Source organism: Condylura cristata, unplaced genomic scaffold (genome assembly GCF_000260355.1).
Source record: "Condylura cristata isolate star-nosed mole 26May11 unplaced genomic scaffold, ConCri1.0 scaffold00029, whole genome shotgun sequence".
NCBI classification, from domain to species: Eukaryota; Metazoa; Chordata; class Mammalia; order Eulipotyphla; family Talpidae; genus Condylura; species Condylura cristata.
The window spans coordinates 3,214,954-3,242,222 of NW_004567130.1; the positions used below are offsets into that span (position 1 = coordinate 3,214,954).

A 27,269-nucleotide genomic window follows, 5' to 3' on the forward strand; every position below is an offset into this window, starting at 1 on the left:
CCCCCGAAACCTGCCCTTTTGACACCAGCTGGCAAGGTACAGTCCTGGCCCTGACTTTGGAGCGGCTTGGCCAGGCTGGGTGGGCACCACTGCTTGAGATGAGGAGCGAGGAACGCTCCAGAACTAAAGTGCCTCGTGCAAGGTAAGAGGCTGCCTGGCGCACAATGGGGTCCAGGGTGCTGAGGGAGGGGCTGTCAGGTCACAGGCTCATTCACCCTGAACTTCAGAGTTCCTCAAGGAAGTCGCAGGGCTCGGGACTTAAACCCCCTAGGGGACTGGGGTTGTCAGGTCCTGGGGCTTGGTCATTTCATTCTAGATGGAAGGGGCTGGTACACCCTGGGTCACTCTGACTTGGGATTGTGTCTGAGGAGCGCTGTGACTCTGCCTGCCTGGTGCACGGGCCGGCCTTGGGTGCAGTGGGTGTGGGTCTAGGGCCTCTGCTGGGTGCGCCCTGGTGCTGCCTGAGGGATGTCCAGAGTAGGTGGAGGAAGAGATGCGACACCTCCGTCTTGGCTGTGCGGTTAAGCTTCGCTGGTGTCAGCTCAATCGGCAGAGGCAATGTTTGACTTGCTATTGATGCAAGTGGCCTGCTGGATCATCCCTGACTGGGAACATGACCCTTTCATGTTCACGGTGGAGATGGTTAAGGCCCTGGGTCACCGACCAGCAGCCAGGCAGCCCTGTCCATGGCCTAAGCCGGTCTGACACTCAGGGTGACCGTGGAGCCCAATTTATGGGCGAACAAGCTCCTTGAACACGCGTTCCTAAAACCATTTGTTTTCGTCCAGTCTGCCTCTCTGCCCCCATCTGTACTGTCTGCCCTGGCTGGACTGTCATCCCCAACTGGACGGCTCACCCCCTGCTATACTGTTAGCACTAGCTGATGTGTAGGGAGGCTCAGTGGTCACAGCTGGCTTTGGAAGGGGCTCGTGGAAGGGGTTCCACAGCTGACAGGGGGCTGGCTCGGCGGGAACCCCAGCCAAAGGCAGGCCTGGCCCAGGCTGCTGTCTGAGCTGCCAGGCCACAATGACGGCTCCGGGACCTTGGAGGAGGCACAACCAGGCACAGTGGGGGGCTGACTAGCCTGGCAGAGGACCCTAGGAACACAAATCCCCTGCCCTTCCTGAGCCCCTAGAAATAAGTGCCACCCCGGGGCCATGCTGCATTTTGAAGATACAGGACTGCTGAAAACAATTTTCTCTTTGGAATCCTTACTGGTACCTTGCTGGGCAGGCACTGGACAGCGCCCAGCATGCAGGCTTCACATTGTCCAGCCTTAATGTTGCTTAATTCACTTTACATCTCGCCCATCTCATTTATTTGGCCTGACTCGACAGAGCACTTTAGCATAATCTTTAAAGGCCGTTTCCCAAACAGGAGACACCACAGAGACATCACCGCAGGGTCCGTGCTCCGGGTGGCCAGTGCAGGCCTCGCCAACTGCCACCATTGTCAAGTGCTGTCTCGCACCCAGCAGGCAGTTAGTGATACTGATGCCCACCCTGTTTCACTGCCCAGCAATCAGAGGGGCCAGGTTTCAGGAGCTCCCGAGCGAGCACACAGAGATGGTGTCCTTGCTCTGCAGTCCTCAAGGGTTCTCGGGCCCCAAGAGTTTACTCAGTGACAGGCAGGAAGGGTGGCCCAAGGCTAGGTTCCGTTGAAAGAGTAAAAGTTGTTTCTCCAGGCCCTCCCTGGTGGTGCAAGCTGGCCACAGCCACTGCAGCATGAGTTTGCTCCCCCACCCTGGAGGTGACCCACATGGCATGGGAGACCTCTCCTGACCCGCCTGCTGCTCCCCTCAGCAATGTACTTTGTGGATCCGCCTGTTCTGCTCCCCACTCTGTCTCTGGTGAAGCCTCTTACTGCCCTTGCCCTCTCTGGCTTGTACCCCAGTTCAGTATGCATAAATAATTTTTTTTTTTTTTTAAAAAGTTGCTTCTCCAGTGGTTTTGCTGGGGCTTCAGTTCCCAAGCAGGTGGCGAGGAGCCACTGAGCGCGCCCACAGCCCAGGCCCAGACCTCAGGCACAGGGGAGGCAGCCCGATCGCTCCCACTACCATCTGCAGGCTCCTTCCCTGACCTTTTTTCCTTTCATGAAAACTATTTTTCTTTTTATTAAAGATCTTATTTTTGTGTAGAACTGGGATATAGGCCAGAGGCAGGGGATTTGGTGGGGGAGGGGGAGCATGGTGAGAGAACTCACCAGAGACAGAGTGGGGGGCAGAACAGGTGGATCTACTGAAATACACTGCTGAGGGGAAGTCTGCTGCGCCATGTGGGCCAGCTCTGTGGCCGGGATGGACTCAGGTCATGATGGTGGTAGCCTGAGACCCAACCCCTCGGCCACTGAGAGGCCCAGAATCTGTATTCTTGACAGCTTGTCAATGGCTCTTTACGCGCAGTGGGGCCCCCCATCCTCCCAGGCTCCACCTCTGCTGCCCGGATATTGTGTCTCAAGATAAACCAAGAGGCGGACTTTGAGCCTGTCTTCTCCAAATGTGAGACCTCACTGGACACAGGACAACTCCACAGCACCAGAGACCAGGTCTGGGCCAGGAAGTGCTGCTGACATGGGGATCCGCAAGCCTGCCGCACCCACAGGGGGCACGTAAGCACACTGGATCGCACAGGGCCAGCGGGCCCACTGAGATGCGTCTGGAATAAAGCCACGCCAGAACAGAGCAACAGAACAGTTTATTGGCCGACCGGAGCCCTGCACATGGAGCGGCTCAGCGGCAGCCACCCAGCAGGGCCAGCGCACACACCTCCCTGCTGAGGGGCACTGGCTCCCGAGATCTCTGCCCGCCTCTCAGCTGGTCTGGCGCTGCCATCGCCCAGGCCCCACTCGTGCAGGACAAACCAGCACAGAGGCCTGACACCCACATCGGACAGCGCTTGCCTGCAGCCCTCCAGCACTTGCCACGGGCAGACACGCGGCCCCATGTCTCCTGCAGTGTTCTCCAGGGAAAGGCTGACAGTTTAGAAAGTGTTTCCAAAGCAGCAGATGAAGTGTGTCTCCCTGGACTGTGCCAGCAGAGGCACATGGCAAGAGCTGGTAGAGGAATTAAGATGGGCATGGCCTGCAGGAGCCTCTAGCCATCCATAGTCCGACCTCTTAAAACTCCTCCCAGTCAAGATAAGCAGGTTTATCAACCAAAAAGAAAAAAGCCGAGATCATCTGGTCTGCGGGGAGATGCCGCTGCAGCGCGGCCCCCACACCGGGCTCTGCATGTGAGCAGGTCTCCCTGAGCAGAGGCCTGGCTGCGCCTGCTCGAGATAAGGCACTTACCATGGGACGCTGTGGGCAGCAAAGAACCCCACCCGGTGCCAGGTAAGTCCCAGGACGCCGAGCCCCACCCCACCTGTCTCTGCTCAGGTGTGCCTGCTGCCTGGTCTGCTGCCTGGCCTGCTGCCGGCTCTCGCCCGCTGGTGGTCGTATCGCACAGAGATGAGGAGGAAGAGCAGCAGGGTGGCACCCTGGATCGCAGCCAGCAGGAAGAAGTAGTAGTTGAGGTGGCAGCCGTTGATGTTGCCTGCGGAAGAGGGCGTGAGCTGTGCCAGGACCACGAGCCCCGCTCTGCTATGGCCTGCCTATGAGGCCTGCTCCGCCCACCCTCTCCTCAGGTAAAGAAGACCCTCCAGAGCCCTTGCTCCCACTCAGAACCAGTGGGGCCCGCATGGGCTGGCCAGAGGAAGGCCTCTCTTTATTTAACCCTCCTCTGTCGAGAAGACCTGGGGAAGCGCACTGTGCCACCATCTGCCACCCAGAAGCCAGCATTCCAGGACACGGCCTTCTGGCCAGGGTCCCTGGGTGTACGCGTCCCCTCAGCTAGAGGGGGTTCCTGGTGTCTGCCCGCGCTGGGCTGCATGTCCTTGCCACCAGCCAGTGGCCACAGTGTGAGCATGCGCAGGTCAACCTCACTCACGCCATGGCCCACATGTGCCCGTGGGTAGCCAGTGCCCACATGAGACTGTTCAGGTTATAGGAAGAGCCCAGGACGGCCAGGGGTCCACCCCACTGCTTGGCACAGCTGATAGGGGGGATCTGCTCCCGCCCAGCACCATGTGTCAAGGCCCGCCCCGCAGGCACTGGCACTAGGACATGAGGTCTGATGTGGGCTCTTGGGGCAGCTGGCCGCACGCATTGCCCACCCGCTCCCGCACCAGGGCCAGGCCACTCCTCACCGAAGTCTGCATGGTTGCTCATCCACCCAATGGCTTTGACGGACACCAGTGCCAGGAGGCCCGAGCCCACGAAAGACCCAACACCGGAGAAGAAGAAGAACAGGCCCATGATGGCGCTCTGCATGGACTTGGGGGCCGCTGAGTATGCAAATTCCAGGCCTGGAGAGATGAAGTGGGAGTTTGGAAGCAAATACATATACTGGGGTGGGGGCTACAAGAGCCCCGTTTCTGAGGCTGTCTGCTCTAACACAGCCCCTAGAGCAGGTGTCTGTGAACAGCAGTCAGAGGGCAACATGAAATGCAGCGCCCTGTGGGGCCCTGCCTGGCCCTACGGCTTCCGGGGAGAGGCTACCACCTCCTGCCCACACAACCCTGGTCATCACTCCTTTCCCCTTTCCCTCGCTCTGAGCAGCCAGAAACAGGATTGCCCAGAGCACAGAGCCAGCAGGAGGGAGAGGCCTATGGGATTATGTTCTCAAGCCAAGGTTTGCTTCCTTCTCCAGCTGAGCTGAAGCCTGGGCTGGGGGTATGGACTTAGGAGGACTTGCCCACCGGGCTGGCCCTTCCTCTGTTCTCCCCAGAGCCCCTCTCCGGCAGCTGAGGAGTTCGGACAGCTGTCTTGTTTTCAGGCCAAGCAGGGACACTGAGCCCAGTGTCATCATCCACTCACCCACTCATCATCTGGAGAACAACTACACGCCAACACCCAGGGCCAGGCCTCGGTGGACAACCCCGTGTGTGCCCCACCCCTGCCTCTGGCCTCACCTGCGATGCTGGCGAAGATCTCGCTGAGGCCGATCAGCACGTACTGGGGCACCTGCCACCACATGGGCAAGTCGGCCGCTGAGTATACCACGTTCCCAATTGTCTGGTTGATGATATTCTCTTTGACGAGGTCCAGCCTTTTGCTTTCTAAGATTCCTGGAATTCACAAGCTGGTTAGCAGAGCCCTTGCTGCTGTACGTCTGCAATTACCCGAAAACACTAGACATCTGCTACAGATGTCTGCTGGCCGCCCTGAGAACAGCAAAGGACAGGCTCAGCATCCAGTGTCCTGGGAACCGGATGGGGACCCACCGGGCAGGTCACTCACAGGGCCCTCCCCAGTGTCTGACAGACAGATGTCTGGTGATGCACCCGCACACACACCCATGACTTCCAGAGGGGAGCAGGACAGCCAAGCGCCCATGATCAGGAGATGTACACTGTCCTGTCAGCAGGCTGAGATTCTCTTTCCATCATGAGGATGGCGACCCTGAGGGGAGTGCTGGGCCATCAAATGGGCAAGCTAGTGCCCAGCCCTCTCCGCCCATGCCCAGGGCTGGAGCCACACGAGCCCAGGACCACCCCGACAGGATGTGCATCCCCAGGCTCCCAGACCAGCAGACACGCAGTGGGGCTTCAGGCCAGAGCCTGGGGCACAACAAGGAAGCTCACCAGGCCCAGGTATGGGAGAAGCATGAAGCACCACTGGCTTTAGAGAGGGCGTGGGGCTGGGGTCCCTGGCCCAGGCACTGTGCAGACCAGGCCAGGAGCTCACCCTGGATTCCCTCCCTGCAGATACCAGGATTCCTGTACACAGGAGCCAGAGCAGCCTATCCAGACCCTGCAGACACCTCTAGAAAGTGCTGTAAGGAACAAGGAAAGCTCTGCATCCCCAAGGCAGGATGATGAAGCAACGCTCGCCCGATCCCACCGTGAAACAAGAGGCCCTGAGCCAATGGATAACCGCACAGGCTCCTAATGATTACCGGCACATTTCACACCAATATGTGGCTTTTCACTATTTAACAAGAAAGAATAAATGAACAATTTAACTCAAGAAATGAGAAGATCATAAACCAAACCCACAGTACTAATAGAAATTAATACTTTGATTTTTCAATTAGAAAACATAGGAACAGTCCAAATTACAATAAATTCATGAGATATTTATATGGAAAAATTATAAAATATAGTTTTATCAATTCTAACTTAAAAAGCACACATGTAAATGAAACTAGAAAAAAGGAAACACAACAGATTCATTCAAAAGACTTGTTTCTACCAATCATTTCTCTAAAACTCAATAAAACAAACGGTTTACCAGGATTATTAAAAAGTGATTCAAGCGAAAAGAAAAAGTTTGCACAAAAACAAGCAACAGGGTGCTCGGCTCCCAGCGGAGGCCTTGCACTCTGAGGAGCGGCCAGCGCGCCCTCAGCCCCTCTGCGAGGGCCCACCCCAGCCCAGCGCTTAACCAAACAGCTGCTTCCACTCCAACTGCCCAAACTCTTTCAACAAAACAGCATTTCCTTTAGGATGCAGGTCTGGCTCACCACCAGGAAGTCCACTGAAATAAAACCCATGGGGAGGCCTGGGGGTGGAGCCCAAGAACCTGCCTGGATGATCACCTCAGGGAGCAGTGTGTTCGCAGCTCGCCGGAATGTGGGGGCCCACCTTACACTGGACATACAGTTTCGTCTCTATCATACTTCTGTAGACTTCTTAATCAGACTCAAACCAGCTTATACAAAAGAACTGATTTGGGGGCATGTGCATAGATACCCCAGACCAGAGGCGAGCACCCCAGCAGAGTACGTCTCTGGCTCCTCCCTGCCAGGAGCACCAGCCACGTTTTCAGAGGAAGAAGAAATCTCTGAGACTAACGCCATTCCTCTCAGCTGTGTGGAGGGGCCTCTCTGGGGCCTGGAGACCGGGTGGCTTTGTGCTAGTAGTGGGACCCTGGGGGGCGGGTAGGAAGCTCTGAGGCAAGGAGCACTGGCTGCAGTGCTGGTCCTTGGGGTCCAGGTCTGCAGAGCCGGCCATCATTGCTCCCTGGAGCTGGAGAGGAAAGGCAGGGATGAGGACACTGACACCCCACCAGCAGGCTGGAGTCAAGCTGTGAGGTATCAAAACTGCCCAGCCAGGGACAGTGGACGGTGTACACCCCAGGACTGGTCATTTAGCGAACAAAGGGGGGGGACACATTTTACACATGTGTGACCCCAGAGGTAGAGCTAGGACCAGCAGCCTTGCAAGGGTCCTTGGGTGCAGAAGGCAGCCCACAGTGCAGCCAGGCCCCCCCACACACACACACAATGAGAAGGCAGGGAGGGTCTGGGGAGGGGGGGGAGGTGACCCCAGCCAATGACTGCTCCTCCAAATAGCCGGGTGTTCTGACCATACAGCCTGGGCCTTCTGGGTGCTCACACCTGGGTGCCGCAATGCAGGAGAGGTCAGAGCACAGTGGAAACTCCACGCAGACCTGACCAGACTTTAATTATCTCTGATCAACAGAAAACCTAACAGTCTTCTCAGATGGCCATTCCTGGAATATAGATTTCTGAAGTCTAGGGACTCATTCCTTTAAATTAAGTCCTGTATCAATATACTGGCACTAGCCGGGGAGGCGACCCTGCAGGAAGCACTGCTGGAGAATATTAAACCCACTCAGTGGTCGTTTACTCTGTGTTCCTCACGGCAGTGGAGGACAGACAGCGAATGCAGGAGTTTAAGCTTTGTCAGTCATACGAAAGTAGCTGTTTTATGGTTCAATGATTTTCAAATATTAATAAAGACTGGCAAAGCACACTGAGGTCATCAGTGACACTCTGGCTCTATCAGCAAGACCCTTCAAGTTGGAATCAGAGTGGAGCCTGAGACTGTCCCTGCCCCCACCCTGGAAACAAACACGGGCTCTGTAAGGCCCTGCACAGGGCCGGGACGCCCTGCAGCCTGCGGTGGACGGAGGGTGGGCTCACATCTGGGGGTTAAGAGAAACTACAGGACCCCCTTCCTTTATTAGCCCCTCTGTGAGCAGCTGTCTGAGAGCCGATCACAGAGAGAACCGGCCTGTTTCAACCCACAGTCCTGCCCTGGGCACCTCTTGGCTTTGAGTCCTGGAGAAAGGTGACCAGTCTTTGGGGAAATAGAGCCTGGAAAATGAAGGACACTTGGGTTTGCAGTGATGACTATGTCCTCTCCCAAAGCAAAGGACATGGCCTAGGCCGGGCTCACCTCTGAGCTCAGGTTTCCCACCACTGCTGAGCCAGTTCTGGGCAGCCGACACGGCTGCTTACCTGCAGCGAAGGCAGAACACATCACAAAGAACATTCCGACAGCGATCCTTTTCAAGGATGATGGGAGCAAGCCATTTCTTTTCAAGATGGGATCCACTAGCTTGTCCTTTAACGGTATCAACAGGAGGATGAGCACGGCATCGAACAGGGTCAGCCAGGCTGCCGGAAACTGGAATTTTGATACACAAGAAACTGGTTGGTTTTCTCTGCATCCGGAATAGCCACTTAAGATCACGGACATGGGAAAAACTTATTTCAAGAACAGCTTTTGTGTAGTGAAGTATCACCTCCCAAGGAGAAGGTCTGTTTCCAGACACCGGCCCCAGGGAGGCCCGTGCTTTTGAAAGGCCCTGCTCTCCGGCGCTGTCTTCTCTGCACTTTGGAGGTAGGGGGAGTCAGATGAAAACAATAATTAAACATGCAACTGAAATTCATCTACTTAACCTGGCAAAAGGCACAGCCAAGCCAACAGGCAAGGGTCTCTAAAACGAGGGAAAACTTCATTTCTGTACAAACATCATCATCCATGCCACCGCCTACCACCTACGGCAGGTGTGTAACCGGAGGGGGACTCTGTCCCCCCAGGGTGGCCAGCCATGCTTAGTGTTCTCACCAAGCGTCAGTGTTCTCACCGTGTGAGGAGTGGTTTTAAAACTGGGAATTTCCGGAATCTTCAAATGAAGACTCTGTAGAACATAGGTCGTCTGCATCTGGGGTGAAGAGCAGAGTTGTCACATAAGCAGCTCGCCTGTGAATACGGCCGCATGGCCCTCCCCCAGGGCCTCTGCCGAGCCATGGCTCCTCCCCACAGGCCCCAGGGTTCAACTGTGATGTCCCAGTGAGAGCAGAGGTGAGGCCACGTGGAAAGGAGAGGCCCGGACAAACAGGCGTGCCCACCCTCACATTGTGGGAGGAAGGAGGTCTTCAATACATGGCCGGGGCCAGCGCAGTCCACAGCTACAGGCTCCCAAGGGCCAGCAGGCCTCGGGCGCTAGTGTGGCACCGGGGCCCAAGGGGCACTCACTTGGAAGTACACTGTCCAGTAAGGGATCAGAGCCAAGAACACAGGCATGATCTTGACCAGGGCTTTCACGTCGTCCACTTTCTCTCCCGTGAAGGGCCCTCCACGAGACATCTTACATGAATCAAACAGACTTTGTTTAGAAGATTGCTGAAAGACTCCAAGGCCTTCACTTTGGGAAATAAAATGAAGGAATTAGTTTTCTTCCACCCCCAGAAATCAATTTTTTGGCAACAAATCAAGTCTGGAAGTGTGCCCCACACCTCACCAGCTTCTGCATGAGCTTACGACTTTGGCTCTTACTGATCGCACCTAACATGCCTGCCCACAAGTCCCTTACGCTGCTAGAGGCTGAACCCAGTGCCCTGATCCCGACCCTAACCAGACAAGGGATCTGCTAGGTGACACCAGGCAGCAGCCTGTGTCTGGGACAGTGTGGGCTCAGCTGCAGCTGGCCACAGCTACACTGCCTACTCCCTCTTTGAAATGCAAACGGCCCTGGGTGATTTGCATGCTTAGTTAGTTAGGCAATGCACCAAATGGCAAGACCTGACGACCACATGGATGTTAGACAAGAGTGTGGGTGCAGAGTTGGGTGTCACTGTGGGGGCATGATAGAGACGGGTGATGTCACCTGGACCACCAGTCCAGGGGAGACCAGGGTGCCCTGCTGGGCCCTGGGCACAGGAGGAAGCTCCTGCGGAGTGAGGGCCGGCCGGAGCTCTGGGGCTGGGGTCCTGAGCCTGGTAGCCTTGGCTTCACGCAGTGGCTTAACCACTAGAGAGAGGACAGGGCACTGCCTGTGGGTGCCCAACAGCTGCCACCCCAACACTGGGCCTTCCCTCCTGGCTAGCAAACTGGCAGCTGCCGGCTCACTTACTCTGGGTCTGTCATTAATTGTATAAATTGTGCATTCTAATCTAAAGCCATAAACATCTGGGTAATGAACTATGATGACAAAATGCTTTCAGTTCTAGAGTCGGATATAAATGGTGGCCATCACTTTCCAGTCCCATCTGACCAAGTCACCACCATTCCAGGCAATTTTTGTCTTACATGTGTGGGCATTAAAAAACAAAACAAAACAAAACCATATTTTCAACAGAAAAGAACTTAAATTCTATTCAAAAGTTTCACTGGATACCTACTATATTCCCAGTTCCATTCCAACAGAGTGCTGGAGATTTCCAGATTAAGTTTTTTTTTAAAGATTTATTTATTTATTCATATAGAACTGGGGTACAGGCCAGAGATGCGGAGGGTGAGAGGCTTCACCAGAGACAGGGCGGGGAGCAGGACAGGCAGATCGACGAAGTACACTGCTGAGGGGAGCAGCGGGCGGGTCAGGAGAGGTCTGCCGCGCCATGTGGTCACCTCCGGGGCAGGCGGGAATCGAACTCATGCGGAAGTGACTTAAGCTTCTTAGTGCTGCGCTTTAACCCACTGCGCCACCAGGGAGGGCCCTAGATTAAGTTTTTTAAAGACACGCTTCCTCCTCTTTACGTAGCTTTATAAGGAAAAACACTCAAAGTGAAACTGTAAACCCAAGTGATGTTACTCATCTTTTCATTTGAAAACATTCCCAACTTCTCCAATTCTTTTTTTACTGGTTAAAAAGGAAAATCTGCCGTCCTTATATACCTAAGAAGATACTGTCAGTAATTTCCCCACGAGATGCTAACCGTGTGCTTCTCTGAACATTTAAACATGGAAATCTATTTTCACATGTACAATCTGTCACAAAGGCCACCAATCATCTCACTTGTGCTTTGCATCAGTGTAGCATTTTGAAATCTGCCAAGTCAACACGCATTGCAGCCCACCCCCCTCACACAGAGCCAGCGCATCACTCTGCAGCACACAAAGCCTGACGTGGACAGGGCCACAGACAGGGCCCAGAAGTGGACATGCACCGTGGCAGAGTCCCTGTCCCAAAACCTGCCAAGCAAGACCCTTAGTACCCAAATCCTCAACCCCCATACACATGTATTAAAGTATGGCTCAGCCACTTCCACTCTGGTCTGATGACAGAACAGACACAAGTTCATTCTAACACTCGCAGTAAGATACAAGTCAGCCTGGGGCCTTCCTGGGGTCTGGGGGTTAGTCTCAGGCTATCACTGCTGCGGCCTGAGTTCAATCCTGGCCTGGGAGCTGACCCACAGGGTGCAGCAGACCTCTCCTGTCTCACCACTGCTACCCTCAGCAGTGTATTTCAGTTGATCCACCCCTTCTGCTCCCCACTCTGTCTCTGGTGAATCCTCTCACCCCCGCCCCCTTGCATCTGTGGCCTGCACCCCAGTTTTTCTCTGCCAAAAAAGAAAAAAAAGCCTGGGTCAGACACAACCATGATTCTGTACTGACAGGCTCTGAAAGGAATGGTGGTAATGGGGTCCCTCCAGCCCCCCACTCAGGCCTTCATATGAGAGCTGGGTGCCACAAGGTTACACAGGCCCCACCTTGTCTTGCCAGGCCCTCCCAATAGACACAGGGGGAGCAGAGAGGGCAAGTCATCAGTCTCCCAGGGCCAAGGCCAACCTAGTACAGAGGAGGGCATGGACCAAAGATTCTCCTGACCACAATCTTCCTGCAAGCCAGGCCTTGTTTCTTGATTGTGTCAGAGAAGACTTCCCAAATCAAACCAAGAGGCCAGATCCAATGTCAAAGTCAACTCAAAGCCACTTCACGGTGGCATCTGTGCCCCAAAGCTCACAACTCACCCCCAGAGCTACAGTGTCTCCTGAGAAACGCCCCCTCTCCCCAGACACATGGACTCTCCCAACACTGCTCTGGAAGGGAACTACTTAGTCCTAGGAGGAACACCTAGGCCACAAAGCCCTGCTTCACCTAAATGCAAAACAAGGGCCTGCCAGACATTGGGCAGCTTGGGTGTGACTGCTTCAACTAAATTCTCTAGCATAATCCCAACACATGTGGCTGTGGCATGAGTTACTGCCGGCCACACCGGCTACAATTCCAAGAGGCCAACTGGACAGAGGGGTCCATCAGCATGGGGACAGCTGGAGAAACCAGGCCTGTCCAACCTGGCTGGACAGGGGAGCAGACCTAGAACTCCAAATCCTCGGCATGAAAGGAACACCGGCCACGTCGCTGGCTCCAGGGAGACACTGCAGAGCCAGGAGCAGGGCGCCTCTGCTTGGCACCTCCTGCCATGAGCAGCTGCACAGAAGCTCAGCCCGGTTGGGTGGCCCCACTCAGGAATGCCTACTTGGCCCAAAACATACGAGGGACCCACTGTCAGGGTCCCAGGGCTTTCTGGGATGCTTGGAGAAGTGCTGCGCCACAGCACATCTGTGCCACACTCCAGGGCCCTGCCGTCAGCAGCGTTAACTTCGGCAGGTGTCAGCGACACCTCAGGGAGCACAGTGCAGAAATAAGAGGCCCTCTGGGTGAAACACCCTGCTTTCCTGTTACTCTGCAAGTGTGACAAGCACCCATCACAGTTTGCCCGGGGCCGGAGGACTTTCCCCAACTGTGGGGCTTTCAGTTCAAGGGACATTCAGTGCTGAAATTGGCGGAGCCCCATGCAAATGGGTAACACTGTCACCCTACTGCTTCTCTGAATGCTGCTTTCAGTCCTTCTGTGGGTAACAGGGCCATGCCAACCTACTTGTCTACAGACTCAGGAGGCAACAGTGGCCTGTGGAGGGGTAGAGACACGCCCACAAAATAAGCTACAGCTAGATTGTTCATTGGAATGGTTTCAGAGCTCTCTGAAACAGGGAAGTGTGTGGGGTCTTCAGAGGAATGGACAGCGGCAGCCCAGCACACCACCAGGACAGCCAGAAGCTGGCCTTTTAGCTCCATGCTGGAGCCGCACAGAAAGCCGGCACTCACCCACTCTGCCTGCGCTCTCTGACTCGCCTCTGGGGAGAACAGGAATATGCCAGGATCTTGAACATATCAGAGAAGGCACTGCCGTCGGGAGGCTTGGTGATGAACACGCTCAGGCCACAGAGGAAGACCAGGAAGGCCACACCGATGCAGACAGTGGGGATGAGGTAGCCAGTCAGAAAGTCCACATTCTGCTGGATGTAGGCAATCCCGCCCAGCGAAATGATTGCTCCCAGATTGATGCTCCAGTAAAACCAGTTAAAAAACCTTCTTGTGGCTTCTGGACCTCGATCTTTAACCTGAAAAAAAGGGAGGAAAAAGGACTTAAAAAGGTTAGCTTCATGGATGAAACCCACACACAAAGGGCAACAGCCCCCTCTGCCTGCTGCCCCAGCAGGGCTGGCTTGGGCAGAGAAGGCGCTGGCGACAGCGGTTGCGCCAGCCCTGGGCGAGCCCCTGTGCTGAAATCCAGCATGAGCGCTTCGTGCCTCTCTGTGTCCTCTGTGGCACCTGCTTTGGAAATACCTGGAATACTCCTTAAAAACAGAGATTCATGGAACCATGTTCCAGACCTACCCATGCACTGTCTCTGGGGCCGGGGCCCAGGAAGCTGCATTCTAAGCAACTATGCAGGGGGTTTCTGCTCACAGCTGTTGGGGCCGCTGTCACACCTAAAGGTCCACATGGCACCAAATCTGGAGCAAAGAGGAAGTGAAAGACTCAAGTCAATACCACAAGCTGTTTTTAGTTCAGAAGACTGTCAATGAAACCAAGGGAAATTCAGATAAGGACAGATTCCAGAAGGCCCAGAGCACACTAATTTCCAGAATGTAGGCAGGCGTGAGCAGCAAGATGGCAGGCTTGGTCTTGCAGACACTCCCACAAGACCCTCCCCTCCCCAAACCTTGCTGGCCAGTTGGGGGTGGGGGACTAGACAGGTACAGGCATATCTTGACTCCCTTCCACCTGGAGTTTTAGCTATGGAGCACCAAGAGAAAGCTCTAGACAGCCAGACTCTAGCTAGTTTCATTCCATAGAGCTTTTAAGCAGGTCATCTGGTCCTGCTCAGAACTTTTGCCATCTCACCCCAAGTTACAGATTAGAAAATGGTGAGAAATCCTGTTACGGTCACATATCTGTTTCATGAGCCCCAAAGCAGCCAACCTTACTAAATAACAAAGGAGATTCTCAACAGAGGCAAAGGGAACCCATCAATAAGAAGGAACTACGCAGCTTCCTGGCTCAGATTATTTAATACTGTAGTATCCTATTGAAGACTCAAGTAACACTATAAAATAGTCGTGTGTTCCTCAAAAACAATCTTTTTTAATCCAAAGTGACTAAGCATGTCTACCGTGTTGGCAAGAAATATGCATGACATAATCATATGGTCTCCACAGTGGGAACTTGCAGCCTGAGTTTAAAGAAACGACTCGTTCTCAGGACTAAAGCCACGACACCTGGCCAGACACCTGCACATGGAGAACCATCTGACGCTGAGAAGAAGGCCAAGAGCACAGTGTGTCTGATGTGACAAGGCTGGACTCAGCATGCGTAGCGCCCTGGAGGCAGCCCAGGAGAAAGACTGTGAAGAGAGAGCAGTGTACCCATAGAAACCAAACAAGCCAGCTTTGGGGGCAAGCCTGAGAGAGAAGGGTGAACGGATCAGCTCTGGAGTCAGTGCAGACTCGACTCAGCACATCTCCACCTCCTGCCCCGAGAAGTATGCACTGGCCAGCCTGCAGCAGTACAAGGGACACGGCAGGTGACGTCACAACCATAAGCCCGGAGTCACCAGACAGAAGCTTTTTGTAACAAATGGGAAACAGCGCCTGCAAGGCCTGTCACACGCTGTGCTGGCCAGCACATCAGTCACACGGCGTCATCCTCCCCCACTCACGTGACAGGCGCCCCGGAGAGGGCAGACTGTGCTGAGGCCGACAGCTGGCTCATCTGCAAGAAGGCCTTAAAAGGCACAGGCGCCATGGCCTGCACGCTACCTCTGAAGCAAGCCTCTTTCCTTTCAGCTCGCCATTTCAAACATGCCCCCTGTCCGTGAAAATGTGGCAATTCCCGAGAAAGACCAGCAGCCCCAGGAACCGGGGGTGGCAGGAGGTACCCACAGATACCTCCCAGGTAGTTTCTGGCAACGAGTCTGCCAGCCACTCCTCTCTCCCTGGGCCGGTCCCTGGAGGTCCCAAGCAGGAGAGCAGACCAGCGCAATGGAGCAGCAGAAAATACCTTAGAAACAGGTTTCCCAGAAAGAGAAGGGCAGGAGACAAGCACCCTCAGGGCCCTGAAGAGCAGCCCCACAGCCACCACCTCCAAGCTCCCCTTCACAAAGCAGCCAAGCCTGGGCGGCCAAGCTGACTTAAGTGCACGCTAATTCAGCTTTCCAGGGGCTCGCTCACAGTCATGCACCAGAGAACCTCAACCCCCAGAAGGACCACCACTGTGCACCTCAGCACTCACCGCCCATCCCCTCACGCCCCGGGCTCCCTCATCGTGGTCTTGTCTCTACGGCTCATTTCATCCTTTTGAGGCCTGTGTATGACCTCTCCCTCAACCTCCTACTGCCCAGGTCCAGCTCGTGGCCAAGAGTCAGGACCTCCCCCTTTCATGGCCAAGTCCTAGGCCAGCACAGGAGCCACACACAGCACTGGCTTTTCCACCCATCAACAGGTGGCCCTCCACTTTGTGTGAGAAAAAGGCAGACTGACAGGAAAGCTGACAGACGATAACAGACACTTGCCCTGCACTTAGATTTTTAGTTCATTGTGTGCATGTGCTGGCTTGGCTGTTTACAGACACATTTACACATGGATGCACACTGACAGACACACATGCAATGGCCCTTTAGGCAAGACTGTTAAGTCCAACACTGCTGGTCGAAAACCAGGCATCCCTGCCACGGTCAAAGCCTGCCCTGCCCCCCTGCTTCCCACGGGACAGGCGTCTAGTCCACGAGGGCAGAGACCAGCCAGCACAGGACAAGGCGGCTCCGTGTTCAGGAGCAGTCTTGCCTGGCCTGTGCAGACAGAGCCTGCCTGTGCGCGCAGCCCCACCTGCACTTCCCGGGCACCAGGGCTGAGCCGGCTGGGATCTACAGCATCGCAGAACGCCCTTGCGCCTAGCAGTTAAAGTGCTGACCACTTTAACTGCTGATTTCTTAACACATCCTGTGTTAAGAAATCAGAGGTGGCTTGACTGCATATCACTACAGGACAGCAACCAAAGAACTCTTTTTGGTTGCATGGGCTCTGTGCAGAGCTAGGGAGCTGAGGCCGATACAGACTGTAGGGCTGTTGGATCCATCACCCCACTGTGAAAGCGGCCCCACCAAGGACACAGGAGCGGAAACAGTGTGATCCGTAAGCTGGATACTCGGAGACTGAGTTTTTCAGCGTTGTGTAATGTTTACTTATCACAAAATAATCTTTTAGTTTTTCATAGCATGTGGGCCCCCCCAAAAGAGGAAGTAGTCCAGATTTGGTGGGGGCCTGCCGCCCTGCAGCAGAAGTTTCATCACCAGACACAGAAATCAGTTTATGTTGCTTCTCTGCTGAAACCCACAGGCCGCCTAAGGCACTGGCTCTCAAACCCTCTACCAAGCCTCACCACCACACCCTGCCTTCCACCCTCCTGACTTTTGATGGGCCTAGAATCCTGTGTAAGTTTAAGGCGCACTACAGACCGACATATTAACACTACAAAGATTGCAAGTGTGACGCTGTGATGTGCCCCAGCCACAAGGTCTTCCCTTTACAGACCCTACGGCCTTTGCACTTGCGGACACCCTTTGCCAAAAACGTCTCCAGTAGCTCCTACTTTGGATAACCTCCAGGTTTTCACTATAAAAAATTCCTTGGTGGAAAGGAGGTACATGCACTGACAGCCACCTCCCCAAACTCCCCACACCGAGCTCAGTGCAGACCCTGCCCCAGGATGCAAATGACTTAATATGGTCAGGCACTGCAATGGGACCGCATCTGTAATTCCTACACAAAGTCTAGGATGCTGCCCCAGGACCCTTCTTTCTCAAGCCCCATCGGGACAGAGCCTATGGTCACCTTCAGTCTCTGCTCCTTCAGTTGACAGCCACCCTGACCATTCCTCCCTCTCTCCCGGGCTGAGCACACCCCTCCTCGACGCCCCAGGACGGCTGCAACAGGGCTTCCTCATCTTGCCGGCCCCAGGGCCTTTGCACGGGTAGATGCCCCTGCAGAAACCTCCACTGAGAGCTCCAGGGGCGCTCCGCCCGGTGCCACCGTCGCGGTGCGCTCACCTGGTCTGCGCCGAAGGGCGTGATGTTGGCCTTGACGGTGCCTACGCCCAGACCCACGAGGGTCAGGCCGGCCAGCGCGACGGGCGCGCAGTAGCGGGTGGGCTCGTCGGGGCAGGGCGGCGCCGAGCAGTTGTGGGGGTGCGCGGGCCGGTGGGGCCCGCAGAGCGCGGTCCGCGGCCCGGGCGAGGCCAGCAGCGGGAAGGCCAGCAGGCCGAGCAGGTAGAGCGCCAGGCTGAGCAGGATGGCGCGCGCCCGGCCCAGCCGCGCGTCGGCCAGCCAGCCGCCGAAGGGCGACACCAGGTAGGTGAGGCCCATGAAGAGCAGCAACGCCTGGCTGGCCTGGGCGCCCTCCCAATTGAATGGCGCGCCGTTGAGGAACAGCACCAGGTTGGCCGTGACGCCGTAGAAGGCGGCGCGCTCCAGCAGCTCGGTCAGCAGTACGGCAGCGCAGGCCGCCCGCCGCCCCGCGAAGGCCGCCCCCCGCGAGCCCAGCAGCGGCGCACGCTCGCCGCCCGAGCCCTCCATGCGCCCGCGTCTCCCGAAAACACTAGCCACCGCCCCTCCACCGCCCGGCCCGAGCCACTCACGAGACTACGGCTCCGCCCACCCCGAGCCTCTCGCGAGACTCCGCCGTCCGCCCGCCCCCGCGCCTCCCATTGGGTGGCTTGCCGCCGCGCGGCCCGCCGGGACTTCCGGAACGCCCCGGAAGCCGGCCTGGGTTCCGCTCGGGATCAGTCTCCGGCTCTGGTCTCCGGTGCTCGGGCTCCCAGACCTCATCTCCGCGGCCTAAGGGATTCCGGCGCCCCGCAGGGCCCTGGCGCTGAGTCTCCACTCCACCCTGCTCTTCTCCCACCCTGCGAGGCTCCCGTCGCGCAATGCCCCAGCCCACCGGGGAGGCGGGGCGACCACGAGCTCCGTGGTGGGGACGCCGCGGCGGAGACTTATTAGCCGCGGACACGGGCGCCGCGGCACTGGATAGGACCGCCCGGCTGCGGACTCTGTCGCGGAAGCGCCGACCCGGCCCGAAGGCATCGGGCCAGGCCCGGGCTCTGCGAAGCCGGGTTCCAGCTTAGCCTGGAGGTCTGCTATGCCCCCTCATTGGGTGGAAGCAATTCTGAGCTTACTGTAACGTGGGGCCCCTGGTAAGTTTGGTGTCGTGATTGTGCATTTGACTCAGTACAGGGAAGCCTTCCCTCTGCGTGGAGTTTGCGCTTTAGACAGCCCCAACCCGATAAAACATCCCAGACTCAAGTTGTGACGGACTCCCGAGCATTTGCTGACCAGCTTTCCCACTACCCCGTTCTATTTCCTCCACAGTAACTTTGTAAATGGTGTGTCTGGCGCAGTGTACGGCACACCTGTTTCTCGCCTGGTACTTGGTGGAGTGAGAGCATCGCCCCGAAATGGTGCTCAGCATGACTTCAGAAACTGCGATCCATAGCCTCGCGATTCAGGGTGAATCTACTTCCTCTTCATGCTCCTAACCTTACTCCAGGGTGGAGCTGGCACCTGGGAGTCATCCGAGTAGGTGCCCTTCCCAAAAGGCAAAGTAACCGCAGCAACCTGTTTTCCAGATGTCTGGCATCTAGACTGATGCCGACCTAGCGGCAGGTAAATATTTGACACCAGCTGATGAAATCCTTGACTGGATCTCCTGCACCCCCATCCCTGCCCATTCATTACTAATCATCTTCCTTGTCTGCGCAGGTGTCACTTGCCAGTGCTCCCTCACTAGGTCATCTCTCCCTTTGATGTGTTGCTGAAGCTCTGGAAATTATTTCTGTGCAGCAGCCTTTATATTTTATAGTAGTTTATTTTGTGAAATGACTTATATCTGTTCAAGATCAGAGGACTGTTGTGTCCACTGCTGTCTTCCTAGACTCCAGCACAGCACCTGCTAGGTGTGGGATGAAATGAATGAAGGGACACTCAAGCTGTAAGTAGTGCCAGAAAAACAGCTGATTTTCATGGAATTTTTTGGAGACCGTGTTACGCTGTACGGCCTGTGTCTGCCATCCGATTTAACTAACAAGCAACCTCTTTGAGGTTCTGGTTTGGGGTCACACTTCTGGTTACAATGGAGTAGTGGAAGGCTTACAGCTAATTCCTCATGCAGTGCGACTCCCACACTTAGCTGGCGGATGAGCATTTGCTCTGACACCGCAGGCAATGTGCGGTGACATGAACATTGGCCATGGAGTGAAAGCGGAGCCTTCAGCTTGAGCGCATGGTGGCTCAGTGCCGAAACTGTCCAATGCAGACCTGCTTCTCTGGAAGGAGGGCACCACCCAATTGCCCGATCTCATTTAGGAGGCATAAAGCTAAGCAGGAGAAAGGGAGGGGCAGGCCCAGGGTTCGGGCTGGACAGTGAGGGATTTTGAGCAGTTGTTCCGGGTCTTGGTTGAACCTGGCAGTCTTTGATGATCTGAGCTTGCAAAACCAGTCCAGCATGCCGGTGGTTTGGTTTGGTTGCAGTGTCGTAGAGAAATCACCCAGGATTTCCCTGCTTGGAAATGTCCAGAGTAGGTCTAGTAGGTAAACCATGTCTCAGTAAAGCTGTTATCAAACAAAAGGAGACATGTATGAATTGGGGGTTCGCTGCTGCTTGGGAATGAGCATCAAGAAGAGCATTGACAACATGGAGACCTGTGAGGACCTGTTACACACAGTGACCACCGCCCAGCCCTGTTGAATCTTGCCTCTGTGGTCTGTGCTTTCATTTTGCTCTCACAGGCCCACAGAACTGGGGCCAAGATATGATTTGGTAGTGAGAATGTAGCCCATGTGGAGCTGAAGAGGAGCTGGCATCTTCCACTGCATGCCTTGGGAGCACGGACCACATGTACCTAGTCCAGCCGCTTTGCTGGAGAGCCTGTGGCATTGTGGACAAGAATCCCAGGGCCCTGCATGCCATCCACCTGTCAGCTGAAGGAAGCTGCATACACATGACCAGCAAGACCCACAGAGAAACCACTGAGCCTCAACCCCACTGCAGAGCTGTGAACAAATGAAACAATTGTCCCCACAAGTCACTAATTGTGGGGGCGATTTGTCAGGCTGTCAGATTGTAGAGACACACCGGCCCTCCCCAACAACCAGTTCACTGTCCCCATCACAGCCTCCTGCACGCTGTTCTTACAGTTTGCTCTATCTCCTGTAGCCTGTGTAGTAGCCACATGCCATTATTTGAATTAGTCACAGTTCAGTAATGACAAATCCCATTCCTCAACCATGCCAGTCATGTTGCAAGAACTCAATAGCCACGTGGGACCAATGGTTCCAAAACTGGACAGCTCACCCTGACCTGCGAAGAGTTCTGTGAGACCAGCCTGCTTTGTTCTGATGTGTGGTGAATAGGGCCCGTGGTGTCATGACCCCCTTCCAAGCAGAATCATCCCAGTTCCACTCTTAGGTTCTTTATCTGCCACCCTGACCCCACTCATACAGCTCAGGACAGTGTAACCTCATTTTGGTTAATTCCTCTGGATCAGACGTAACAAGCCTGTGCTAGTCACTCAGGTCTCATCATAGTAGCCAGTTCAGAAGCCAGACTTTATTCAGGACATCAAATCCCTCCCACCCCACGCAGGCTCAGGGGGAGACAGACAAAATTGGCCCCCTCTGGATAAAGGAAAGGACTCCTGCTCATGACAGCAAGTGACAGATGCTACCAATTGGGCCCCTGTTGCTGCTGACAGGAGAGGAACCCCTCCAGAGGGAAGCCAGCCTTGCTGAGGCATGGTAGAGTGTTGGTAGAGCATGTTACTACTTGTAACCAAAAAGTAACCCCCCCCCACACACACACACACCCTGAGATTCCATTGCAAAGTGAGAAAAAGAAAGGCTCCATGCAGCAGTGTGACCTGACTTCTCTCCTGGCTGGAATGGCTCTTGGGACCCCTGCCCTGTGGTCGTGAGTGAGCTCGGCCCCAGTGAAGTCCCGCCCCAGATCTGATGTCAGGTGCCTCCCAGCTCTGCTGGGTGTGCTGCTACTGGAACCAAGCTGCTTCAGTGGGGGCTCTCACCTGCTGCTCCACCACAGGCCAGTTCTCATGATGGCTCCTTGGAGCACAGCAGCCTCCCTTTTATGTGTCCTTCCTAGACCAATCAGGTACAAGCTATAGCTGACTGGTGCTAAATGGTCCAATCAGCCTTAGGATCAGAAAACAGTCCAATCAGACGGTGGGTGGGGCAACCTGAAAGAACATTTGAGTCAGGGCTGGCTGGAGCTAAGGGACACTGTTCCAGCCTCAGAAGGACAGGCAAGACTTCCTAGCCTCCGAAGAAAGGATGAAAGAAGAAAAGCATCTAGCAGCTGACCTCTGAGGAGAAACTTTGCAGACACTGGGTATCAGTCCCGTCTCTGACCACCTGAAAGGAGCTCCAGTGTCCCTGGTGTCTCAAGGAGCTGTTTGTTGTCAAGTGTTGACTAACAATTCACAGAGTTGTTAACACTGGGCATCTCTGACACTGCCTCTGGGGGACCAGTAATGACCATCCATAATGGCCACTGTTGGCCAGTGTGGTCTAGCCCTGTTGTAGGTGATCGATGTTCTGCTTGTACTTCTGGTGGACACCATTTAGCTCAGGTGGCTGGCCACTTGTTACAGTAGGCACTTTGTTTCCTATTTACAAAATAGTTATTCCTGGAGCCTGAGGCCACACGCAATTGTGTACAGGTAAAACCCAAAGAGAGCAGCCTTCCCTCTGTGGGGTCTGTCCTTTTTGCAGCTACGGCCCAGAGACGCCTATTGAATGGGTATCGTAGTGCTATAGCCCTTGGCTTTGGTTTTTGAACCATTTGGCTTTTGGTCCACTCCTGGATGTGATGTGAACCTGTCAAGTACGAGCCCTAAGGTGATTGGTGCTAAATGGTCCAATCAGCCACAGGCTTGAAAAGCAGTCCAGTCAGACTTGTGGGTGGGACACCCTGAAAGAGGTGCTCCTAGAGCCCAGAGGTTGGGCACTGGGGCCTCCCGGACTATCCTACCATACCACTCCCTCCAACCCATTGCACTGAGGGTACATTGCTGTTTCTGGAAGTATCCATGAATCTCCACACCTAAGAGAATCAGGGAATAACTGACCCCAGGTAGCGGGCATGAGAAAAGGTAGTGTTGCTGCTTGAAGGGTCATTTTGTAAGGAGCCGCTTCTCAAGCTCCTCCCTCCCTCCCCCCCCAAACAAGGATGCCACGTGATGAGTGGAATTGAAAAGGTTCCTTTGCAGTGACATGAAACCCATTCCTGTCACTGCCTGTCCCTGCGCTCCACACTGTACTGAGCTCAGGGAAGATGCTATGGTAGAATGAGCTGAGAAACCCTCAATAGGGACACACTGAAGACCACCTGGCTCCTCTGGCTGTGTTTGTGATGAGGCTGCCTGGTCTGGTAGAGCTACATGTCTGGTACCTCCGTGAGGCCATCCGGCCCCGCTGCCACTCACGGTGCTCCTACCTCTTCATGACACTGCTGTATGAGAGGCCATGGGGTCTGTCTCTGCCTCCTTCGACATCCAGACCCACGGCCCTGCAACAGCTCCAGTTCTCACGGGGACCTGGTCAGCCCCACTCACCAGCACATGCCAGCCTAAGGTGTGAGGGGACCCTGTTCAGTCACAGCCATATCCTCTGTGTTTGACTCTCCTTGGCTGTGGACACTTGTCCTAAACTACCTGTCTCAGTGTGTCCTTGTGGCCACACCACTCTGCAGATAAGCAGGGAAACAGAAAATGTAAATATGAACAGCCAGCTGTGGAATAGTCAGGACGCACATTCCCCTAGGTCAGAAGGGTCATGTGCTGCTGGTGCATGAGGTGTGAGGGAGGTGCAATCCCACAATGGGCAGGCAACCAGCTTGGGGACCAGGGAGGCTCAGGACTCCTCTCCCTGCTTTTCTGCACACTGGTGCTGTGGCTGTTGGCAGAGGATGTAAGAACAGTGGCCATTGTATGCTTTGGTTTGACTTTGAAACACTCGCCTTACATGACTGTGAGTTGCAGCCTCTACTTTTGGGGTTCTTTCCCTGTTGTTTTTTTAAAAACCCACGAGACATCTGTGTCCTGCCAAAACCAGGTGGGTTTCATCAGTAGAAGGGGAAGTAAATGAGGGGGCAAGAGAGGAAATGAGAGAAGAGTGACTTCTGCTTCTCTTGTTTGGAGAGGTGTGAGGTTAATGGGAACCAGGCCTGCCGCCACTTCTGTGATTCCTGACAAGTTTTTTAGCTGCATTGTGGCCACACAGTAAGTGACTATGATTAAATGTAATTGTTTTTTACATGTCACCAGTGCAGTCAGTCGAAGTGAATATAAAAGACAGGAATTGGAGTGATTGCATGAAGTGATCCAGCAGGAGTCAGGTTGCAATCCACAGGGAAAGAATGGATTACTGAGTAAATCCTGTTGGCATAAACAAGGCATGTGGGGAGGTGGGCTTCAAGACACATTATGGATGGATAAGACAGTGTGAGGGAGAAATCAGAATTATGAATGTTTTAGGAGCAATGTGAGCAGGTGAGTTTTTGGAAGGTGGAGACTTCTCAGCCCAACAGTGAAGGCAGAAACCATACAGGAGAAAGCTCATTGATTTGACTATTCACCTTTATTTGTATATAATTATTATTAGGGATGTGGATCTCAAAACCACAGTATAATACCACCTCATACCTGTGAGAATGGTCATATCCAAAAGGTAGACAACAACAAGTCTTGGAGGATGTGGAGAGAAGGGACCCCTCCTCTCCCTGTGGTGGGGTATAAATTGGTACCACCATTATGGAAAATAGTGGGGATCCTTTAAAATTTTAAAAATAGGAATACTGTTCAGTTAACACACTTGTGGACAGTCACCTGAAAAATGCAAAAAACACTAATTCAAAGAGATACATGGGTCCTATGTTTATTGCAGTATCACTTACAACAGCTAAGCTAGAAACAATCTCAGTCTTGTTGATAGCTCCTTGGCTAGAGATGTGGTATGTATACACAAGGGAATACTACTTAGCTATATAAAAAAAATTGAGCTCTGCCGCTTGCAACATGAATGCACCATGGGCCTAGATTGTGAAGTAAGTCAGGTGGAGAAAGAAAAACACTGTGATTCCACTTATATATGGGGGAGCCAAGCACACAGGCAAAACAAGTAACTTAAATCATGAGGCCAAATAGTATTTACTAGAAGAGAGGGTATATAGGTCAAAGGTGTCAATTTTATGGTGAAGGATAGAATTGGACTTTCAGTGGTGAACTTAACATTGTGTATAGACATCTTGATTCTCAACACTGAGACCCTGAAACAGTCATTGGAAGTAGTGTAAATAGTCATTGCATTTAACTGAACAAAGTTAATGTCCTTGCTTTATAAAGAGTTCTTAGGACTCTAATGAAATGTAGTGGGGAAACACCCAGTTAATAAAACTGCAGAGTGAGTGTCGGGCATTCCAGAGCATGTTCTTGGTGCTCAGCATCTGCTCTTCTGGTGACTTCCTCTGGTCCAGCTGGGGTGGGCTGGTCCCAGGCTTGGGGAGTCACATGACCCATGGCTGGCCAGTCCACCTGTGCTACCTGTTGAGCTCCAGTGATTGGCTCTAAGAGGGACATGTGTCCAGTGATGGGCTTTAAGAGGGACATGTGTCCTAAGGTGGTCCACTCTGTCGTGACTTACTCTGCAGTGCCAGGAATAAACGGATTGCTTTTTTCTGAAGGTAAAATTTGAAAATTACAGGCCTGGCGTTCCCCAGGGTCACCTCGGGGAATTCAGCAACCCAGAAGTAGTGATGATGAGAAAACAGCTTGTCTCAAAAAGACACTGACCAGGTCTTGACTTAGCTCAGACGTTTCCTTCAAGTGCCTTTCTCCTTGACATTTCAGTTGTGAGCTCGTAAGTTCTCCTTTTGGTTGAGCAAATGAGACATGACGTCACTCATGGCGAGGAAGTTCTAGCTGAAACCGGAGGGAAAGTACCAGTGGCTGCTTGGGAGAACACTATTCACAAGTGCACAGCATAGGGACACATTTGGTGACTTGGCACCCAAGTTGTGCCGTCGGGGAGGTGAGCCCATGTGCAGCCATGGCAAGACCAGGCTGCTGTTCTCCAGAGGGCACCCAGCTAGTAGCATGGAAATCTTTGTACCAGGGTGCCCCCTAAGTCCTGAGGACCACAAGCTTCGCACACGTGCATGTGAAATCCTTGCATTAAAAGACACCTTGTGCAGTTCCACTGCCTTGAGTTCAGGAACGTGAACAGAGATCCAGCTACAAATGCCCATGGCAATGTGGCTTGAAGTGCCACAGTCCTGACCAGGTAAATCGTGGTATGTGCCCATGCTGGAGCGCGGTATGCTTACCCCAGTGATGATCTGGAAGTGGGCTCTGGTGAGGGGAGGCAGTCACAACATGTTACTGTACTAGGGGTGATTTGTGTTGTGCATCAAATCACCCCAGTGTAAATAGCTGAAACAACACCCATCCATCAACTCACATCCCTTTGGGCCTGACACCTGGACTGGCTGCCTGGGGCCGGGCTGGGGTCCCCTGGGGTGAAGTCAAGGTGTCCTGGGCTTTCAAGGTCCCATGTTGTCTCTCTGGCTCTACTGCGGTGGGGGCTGCTCAGCACTGGGTGCTTGTCTTCGTCCCCATCATCCCCACAAAGAAGGAGAATCGCCCTTACCTCAGGCTGTGAATCTCTGAACTCAGGAAATGTCAGATCTTGAAAGGCAGTTTCCCTGCATGCAGGCCACTCATCTGGGAATCTAATCATCTACTCATGATGGTGGGTTTTTCTCACAGCTACACCGGACATCCAGATGGGTGTTTGATCAAATAATGGGGAAGAGACAGCACAGCAGGTGGGACATCTTAGGGGCCGGGTTAAAATTCTGCCTACGCCACTACTATGTAAAATGGCAGTTTGTTCCTAGTTTCTGTAGAAGTGACACTGACCAAAATGATCAAAATCAACTACCACAAGAATTATTGCTCTGGGTAACAGCCAGTGAAACTGGGGGGCTACAGCACCCTTGGCAGACATGCCCTCTCTGCCTCAGTTTCTTCATCTGTAAAGCAGTGAGAGCAACAGTGCCTGCATAGAGGATCATGGGAGAAATGGAATGGGCTATCCAGGGTGTTTAGAGCACTGTGGGGGCCGCTGTGTATTTACAGTGTGGGGAAAGTTGAAACCAGCATGTGAATAGTGGTTACAGAAGGACCATGGGATTCTGAGTAATTTTAAAATTGCTTTATTTGTCATATATAAAAATGACATACAATAAAAAAATGAGTTAAAAATTCCATGAGGGCCTCTGGTTTATATAGCAGGACATCACTGGACGCAATAAGTCTCTTCCCATTGGTGAGACCAGGTGTGCACAGGACCAGCCTCTGTCCTCAGCCCTCAGCCCCAGGCCCCGCCCAACACTTCTAGAAGTGCAAAGCCTCAGAGCAGCAGCCAGACTCCCTGTGTCCTTGCACAATGGAGAGAGCCTGAGACCAACCACGTTGTGCTCCAAAGGGAAGAACCTGGAATCGGGCCATCAAGTGAGCCACGCGGGACCCCAGGCTTGCATTCGTGCCAGATACTTGCAGGGAAACACCTATTTCTGGCTGACCTCTTGTTCATTAAAGATCACTAGTAGTGTTTGGGGGAGAGGATGTGCTGAATGAACTCCACAAATAGGTTTTATGGACCCCACCCCACCCCAGACCATTGAGATCAAGACACCAGGACTGCACCCCATAATATTACCACCGAGGAGGGGATGCTGGGAATAAGGGTGGGGATAAGCAGCCAAGCTTAGTGTAAGCAGACATCTGGGGATGAGGCCTCTCAGGACCCATGGGCACAGACCAGTGACCTCTGCTGGCTTCAGT

The 27,269-nt window shown here is 54.0% G+C and overlaps 1 protein-coding gene across 1 annotated transcript; it reads right to left on the reverse strand.

The window, feature by feature from the left end:
• Positions 1-2,675: 2,675 nt before the first annotated feature.
• Positions 2,676-17,957, reverse strand: SLC15A4 (solute carrier family 15 (oligopeptide transporter), member 4). Its single transcript, XM_004690637.2, has 8 exons — positions 17,407-17,957; positions 13,125-13,420; positions 9,270-9,438; positions 8,878-8,955; positions 8,246-8,414; positions 4,950-5,105; positions 4,185-4,343; positions 2,676-3,532 (listed from the first exon to the last, which is right to left on the reverse strand). The coding sequence occupies exons 1-8, from the start codon at positions 17,929-17,931 to the stop codon at positions 3,372-3,374; spliced, it is 1,713 nt and encodes a 570-aa protein (XP_004690694.1). The 5' UTR covers positions 17,932-17,957; the 3' UTR covers positions 2,676-3,371.
• Positions 17,958-27,269: the final 9,312 nt, after the last annotated feature.

Coding starts and splice junctions, on each gene's coding strand:
- SLC15A4 (XM_004690637.2), bottom strand. CDS start 17,931: ATGGAGGGCTCGGGCGGCGAGCGTGCGCCGCTGCTGGGCTCGCGGGGG. Junction 8,956..9,269: donor ACTGGACAGTGTACTTCCAA/GTGAGTGCCCCT, acceptor TCTTCACCCCAG/ATGCAGACGACCTATGTTCT. Junction 5,106..8,245: donor GTGTTCTGCCTTCGCTGCAG/GTAAGCAGCCGT, acceptor TGTGAATTCCAG/GAATCTTAGAAAGCAAAAGG.